The 6,594-nt window shown below is 45.1% G+C and overlaps 1 protein-coding gene across 1 annotated transcript; it reads right to left on the bottom strand.

Annotated features, from left to right (window-relative positions):
- Positions 1 to 1,744: 1,744 nt before the first annotated feature.
- On the bottom strand, positions 1,745 to 6,594 carry LOC117845210 (DNA-binding protein EMBP-1). Its single transcript, XM_034726170.2, has 9 exons — positions 6,255 to 6,594; positions 6,042 to 6,152; positions 5,765 to 5,922; positions 5,600 to 5,657; positions 5,446 to 5,494; positions 5,136 to 5,380; positions 4,889 to 4,966; positions 2,465 to 2,590; positions 1,745 to 2,355 (listed from the first exon to the last, which is right to left on the bottom strand). The coding sequence occupies exons 1-9, from the start codon at positions 6,423 to 6,425 to the stop codon at positions 2,182 to 2,184; spliced, it is 1,170 nt and encodes a 389-aa protein (XP_034582061.1). The 5' UTR covers positions 6,426 to 6,594; the 3' UTR covers positions 1,745 to 2,181.

Here is a 6,594-nt window from a genome sequence, read left to right as displayed (position 1 = left end):
GCTAAAAACTCAACTCAAGCAGCATGTGAAATGTAGGGCAGAACTGTATGTATGCATCGAAGTCAAATGACTTTGAATTCTTGCTAAGTCTATGCAAATCTTGTTTGAGAATTACGAATGCCCCTTCAAATAAGCATGGCCACCATCGTAGATGTTGGAAGCAGCCCAACAGTTTGATTTTCTGGTTCCACTTGGTAAGTCATTTGTCATGACCATTGTATCATCATATTGGTTTGCAAATTAAATCGCGTACATTCATCATGCCATTGTTGTCTCCTTACATGTACACTACATCCAGAAGGGATTAAGGCACTACATCAAGATTAGTTATATTCTGATGTGCTTGCATGATAAACGAATTTCTTCTTCTTTTAATCAACCAAAATAATCTGAAACAGAATTGGCATACTACAAATTTATTGAATTTCCATTTGTATCCCTAGTTATGCAGAATCACGAGGGCATGTTTGGGAGCATTATAAATTTTTGCACCTGTAATTACATTACACTTATTTTCTAGTACAGAAGAATTCTCTAGAATGTACAGACCCTGTTTGGAAGCTTGGTAATCTTTTGTATACTTGTAAATGATTCTTCTATTTGTATTTCTATGAGCTCAAACAAAACAATTTACATGGGTAAATGATGCATGAAATCCCCAGAACTGAGCAAGATTCCTCGGTTAGGAATTGTATCTCGGAACATTCACATCGGACCTGAGCTCATAGATATCACATCAAAACATCAAACTGGATAACCGTAGCTGAAGATCATTGAGACCTGTATTCTGATTTCTGAAAGGAGCATCAGAGTGTGAGTGGAAGCTCTATGGGGGGCCTGAACCACGTGCAGCTCCGCATGAACGAGAGCCACACCCAGATGCTGGCTGCCATGCTCCCCTGTGGCATCCCACTCGACGGTGCCAATGGTCTGTGACACAGGGACCGGCAGCGGGAGGGTTCCCCGGCCACCCAACACAGCCTTTAAGCAATGCATTCAGCATTTGCCATGCTCACCAAGTGCCCATTTGAACTGCACACAAAATGTATTGTAGTTCTTGAGAAATTGGAGGAAATCAAATGTCAAGCCTAACGATCGTGTAGGCCTTTACACTACACACGAATGGGAGATGAAAATAAAACATCCCCTAAATAGGCACCATTGCTACGGATGCGAAGAGAAGGTGGCGATAGAGCATTGCCAGGAATCATTGTAACACATGGTATCATCGATATGGAGGGAAGGCGGCGGTCGAGCATGACCGAATCGCATGTCGTAGCAATTTAAGTTCCATTCATAAAACATACTCCCTCCATCTAGAATATAGTTATATTTAAACTTTTTCAAAGTCAAACATTTTCAACTTTGACTACGAATAGAGAAATAATCATCTAGGCTAATAATATAAACATAATGTTAGTACTAACATGTAACATTTTCTATTTTAAATAAATTTAATCCCTGGTTTAGGTGGCTTAAAAGTCACATGTTTTTTGCCATTTTCCCTCCTATTTACCACATGACGTGTCATCCATGCAAAACCATAAAGTTTAATCATGCCACTGTTGTCTAAGCTTCCAAAAATATGGCTTGTGCAATAATCTTACACTACAAACAATGCCTTATCACAACACAGGCGGAGGATTGCTTCCAGAACGCTAGCGATGTGATCGCAGCCATTGCTAGCTACATTACAGGATTGTCCAATGAGCAAAGAAATTACGAACGATATTCACCACCACCAAACACATAAACTATCAGATTTTTCATTAACCCCGTATAAAAATATCTCCCACAAAAGTGCAACCATCCAAATAACAAGGCGAAGCAGGCTATCAAATGATATTTGCTCGCATTTCATCTAACCATCGATCAGGCACCAAATTGGCCGGTTACATCCCTCATCAGGAGTTAGCAAACATAAAAACCTCTAGGCTCTCTAGGTTTTGTTACAATAGCTACATCAATAGGTTTACACAACACACGAAAACACAAATGCACACCGCGACGAGCCATAAATAATACATGGCTGCAGTGGGGCGACTCTACATGGCCCCGGCGGGCTGTGAGGGCTAAAACAACAGCTTCGCTAAGAAAAAACACACCGACTGATGATGGGTGTTGTGGTTAGATAAGAAACACCTCATCTCATCTCTGTCACTTCCTCATCACCTCTGTCTCTCACCTAGTGTTAGCCTCCGCTTTGTGGCTGCCGCCCGCGTAATTCCCATTGCTGTTATTACTAGTGTTCTTGTGAAGCTGGCCCTCATCATCATGATGCTGCACCTTTGGTGGCTCAATGCTCATTCCCAATGTGGTTGTGACGCTTGGTCCCTGGGAGTGCGCCACTCCACCCTTCGCAAGTACGGTAAGGTTAGATATGTTGACATGCCGACAAATGATGTGATGCAAATAGTGTCACCAAGTCATAACGACAAAGAATAGCAGAGTTTCATGTGCTCACCAGTAGACGTGAATTCTCTACTTCCATGTCTTGGCAGGCCTTCTTGAGGCTGTCAAGTTCAGCTCTGAGAGCACTGTTCTCAGTTGTTAGGTCAGCTACCTTCCTGGCTAATTCCTCACACTCTTGCTGGAAAATAACACATGGTAGATGTGAACAATTTTTCATAATTATAAACATATATTCAATAATACAGATAAAACAGACTGATCCACCATAAGGTATTTAAGAAAATGAGCTTCTGTCATAGAAAATCAGCAGTTCCATGTTTCACGTGCATACAAGCTTTGCTTCACCCACTAAATACTCCATATACTGTTAGCGTGTATTTAGCGCAAAGTAACTGGTAATTTCTAGGCTTTTCTAGGCACCTTAGGTTACATAGCAAAGTTACATATATAGATTTTCTAGCCCCATCTTGTCTAGATTTGCGCCACATAAGTGAAAATTTTGTATGAAGGTCAGAAGGTTGGGTGAGAAACTTTAGCTCACTGGTAAATACATTAATATCTTGAAGTAAAAGCTAATATTGTTCTTTCAATGGCACCTAACAGATGAGTAAACGTCAGAATGGTGGGCAGCCAGATAAGAACTAAGTGCTCTAGTTCAGGATCAACAACATAGTTAAATTGAAATGCGAGTTGCCAAGAAATAGGTCAACAGTGTGAAATGAAGAGGGAAACCAAATCCTTTATCTTGATGATAGTTGAGGCTAGAAAAGAATTAGCAAGTACAACCTAATAGCCACTGCTAACATTTCCCGTTTTCAGTTAATTAGTAGGAAAGCACTACTCACTATCTATGCTTTTGTTTTGCGAGGTTTTGGGTCGTTACACAAATGGCAACCAACCAAATTCGATATAGCAGAAAATACATAGCAAACAAGGAATAAAAAGGAACAAAAATGATGCAATCAAATGAAAATTTGCATCTATACACAGAAAACAAAGAATAAAAAGGAGCAAAAATGATGCAATCAAACCAAATTCTACATCTGCTTTTGCATGCCTACTTCTATTGGAAACATATCACTTACATAGTGAGCATCAAAGGAAGTGGCTAAAGAGAAGGGGCTCCAAACATCAACATTCTTTGCTTTTCAATTAATAAAATGCTCTGATTATTAGTTTTCATGTGTGACGTCAACATATTTCAACGTTGTTGGTTGCCTAAATGAATTTACAATGATAAGGATCATAACACATTACAAGGGAAAGCATGTTCTGGGCCGGAACCCAGAAACATTATTTAAACTTTAAGGTAAAAAATTCATAATTCATCAAACTCTAGCATTTGTTTAGTGTTCTTTCCCAGCTGCATGAATAATGGTTTTTGGTGGATTGTAGCCACTCAAATGCAACATCACATTAGATGATGACAAGCTAGAACCCTCCCACCCATAGGGTTAGTTCTGACTCTCCCTCACAGACCATCATCCTTTGATTAAACAACAGATTCCTGCTTTCAGACTAGACAGTTTTTTGAAAGGTTTAGCGCATACTATGTTTTCCCCATTTGCTCTGTAGCTTCATTTATGCTCTCTGTTGCAGTGAATAATGAACTGAAAAGGTTTCAGAAAATTAGGTTCATCATGCACTTATGAGTTGGTAAATTAGGTGAATGGCACACAAAAACCAACTTTAGAAAATACAGTAACTGAACCACATAAAGCTAGTAGTCCACCCATCATTACTAAAAGACAAGGCTGGCAAGTCGTATCATTAAAGAATTTTCTTCAATCGTTGCCACCTCAATTAGTTACTCAAAATCTACACGTTTGCGAAATCAACAATGGCCGTGTTTGTTTCCGTGGCCACGGGTCACACGTATCGAGGCCACGCGGTGCTGCACCGCGAAGATTCTGCCACGATCGCAGTTTTCGCGGCGCGCAGTGCAAATCCCGCCGCGGGGTCGAAGCGCGGCAGGCAGAATCGCGGTCGCCACACGCCGTTTGGCACGATTGTGCGCGGTAGACTACCGCACCGCAAAAATAATCGAATACAAACGGGGCCAATGAATAAATGAAGAACATGAGGTTGCCCTGTCAGAGAGCCACCAAATGTTTTACCAGCTGTCAACTTAAGGTCCCAAACTTTCCCAGAGCAAAAGGCCAAGCAAGCACATTATTTTTAAAAAAACAAACTAATATCAGTTTATCTAAAATCAATGTAGTTTTAGGATCTTAGTGCCTCCAACCAAACTAATGGCAGGGAAACCAGGATACAACTAGTTTTGGGAATTTTTGGCTCCAGATTGTTATGTCATCCTCTATTCTCGTCTTGTTTGAGGTACCATGAAAACAGATGTTCACCAGGTTGACGGGAACTAGTGTATGTGCAGAATTTACATGGTGAAAACATAATTATAATGAATTAATTCTCTACATGACATTCTGCAGGAAATGAGAATGTATGATTCCAGTACTACCTGCTTGCGTAATCTTGATCTCCTTGCAGATTCCCTGTTAGATTGTTTTCGCCTCTCCCTCTTCAATTCACGTTCATCCTGAAGAAATATGAATACTCAATCAAATAAATAAGTGGCTTGATTATGATCTGTGACTTTGCATAAGAAGATAACACCTACAAATCAAGTGACATTCTACATTTCTACACCAATTGTAGCATATATAACAAAATCACTTTCCGGATGATGCCATAAGATTCAGAAATACCAGTTGAGTAACGCTATCCCGTCGGGCAAGCGCCAACCCAGGATTCGCTTCCACCTGCACTGCTGGAACGGCTAAGGCTGGAGAAGCACTCCAGAGGTCCATCCCAATGTTTAGATTGGGAGTGGCATTAGGAAGCGCTGCCCGCCCAGGCGCAGACACCGGAAGCTTTGAGGCAGACCTCCCCTTCGCTGGATACGGCGACTCAACGGCAGCATACCGCACAAGAGCAGTTTGCGACGGCTCACCTGGCAAACACCAATCTTTAATCGCCCGCTCCTTTCCAGCGGAAAAGGCTAGAGACAAGACCAACCTTCAGCCGATGTGTTACCAGATTTCCTCTTCTTGGGCGCAGAGGAATCCTGACGAGAACACACGCAAACCACAGAAAGCCAAAAATTATACTAATTACAGGAAAACAAGCAATTTAAAAACGGTCCCTTGCATCACAGCAAGTTGCTCGGTACCTTGTGGTCAGTATCGTCGTCTCTCGTCCCAGACGACTCCTCGCTGCCGCTGTCACCGCTGCACACGCAACAAAAATTCAAAATTGAACCTAACCAGAAAGAGGAAAGTGGACAAAATAAAATTAAAAACCCGACTGACGCGGCAACAACAGTGAAAGACGGTACCTCCTGGAGGCGTCCTCGCCGGAGGGAGCCCCGGAGCTGCCCTTCTCAGGCGACGCGCCCCCTCCCTTCCCCTTGCCTTTCGCTTCCGCCGCGGTGGCCGCAGCAGCAGCAGCAGCCGCCGCCGCAGCGGCAGCTTCGGCAGTCGGGTAAGGAACGCCCTGCGCGGCACCAGAGCAGCAAATTCAGAACAAAACCCCATCGAATCCGAGCCCAATTCCCTCGAAATTGGATGCGGGAGAGCAGAGCAGCAGAAGGGGAGGAGTACTCGAGCACTCACCGCGGCCATGGAGGCGTGCGCGTAGTACGCCGCGGCGGCGCCCGGGTGGTAGACGGGGAACGGCACCGGCGTGCCGAAGGGCGCCCCCGCCGCCGCCGCCGCCATGAGGTGCTGCAATCGGATGAGACAAAGCAAGCAAGCGAACCCTAGTCAGAACCCGCCGCCGCCGGCAGCTCTCCCTCCCACCGAAAGGCCAAAAAAAAAAGGCTTTACCTGCGCGGGCCAGGCGTAGGGGTGGCCGGCGGCGGCGTAGTACGCCTGGATGGAAGCGGCCCACTCCGCGTGCGACTGCGGCGGCGCGGCGGAGACCACGACGCCCGCGGCCGTGGCGGCGGCGGCGGGCGGCTCGGGCGGCTTGGGCTGCTCGTCCGACGACGACGCCATGAGCTCCCGCGGCCGAGATCTGCGGATCTCCCGGTGGAGAGAGAGGGAAAAAAACGGCGGTGGCGGTTGGGGGGCTGTGGGGCGCTTGCTTGCGCGTCGCCGGCGGTGAGCCTACCGGGTGGGGCGGTGCGGGGAAGCAGCAGCAGCAGCAGGCCAGCAGCCTCAGCGT

Source organism: Setaria viridis, chromosome 2 (genome assembly GCF_005286985.2).
Source record: "Setaria viridis chromosome 2, Setaria_viridis_v4.0, whole genome shotgun sequence".
NCBI classification, from domain to species: domain Eukaryota; kingdom Viridiplantae; phylum Streptophyta; class Magnoliopsida; order Poales; family Poaceae; genus Setaria; species Setaria viridis.
The sequence above is the reverse complement of the archived record's forward strand: the minus strand, read 5'-3'. Positions and strand labels throughout refer to the sequence as shown.

Coding starts and splice junctions, on each gene's coding strand:
- LOC117845210 (XM_034726170.2), bottom strand. CDS start 6,425: ATGGCGTCGTCGTCGGACGAGCAGCCCAAGCCGCCCGAGCCGCCCGCC. Junction 5,923..6,041: donor CGCACGCCTCCATGGCCGCG/GTGAGTGCTCGA, acceptor GGTGCCGCGCAG/GGCGTTCCTTACCCGACTGC. Junction 4,967..5,135: donor GGGATAGCGTTACTCAACTG/GTATTTCTGAAT, acceptor ATATTTCTTCAG/GATGAACGTGAATTGAAGAG.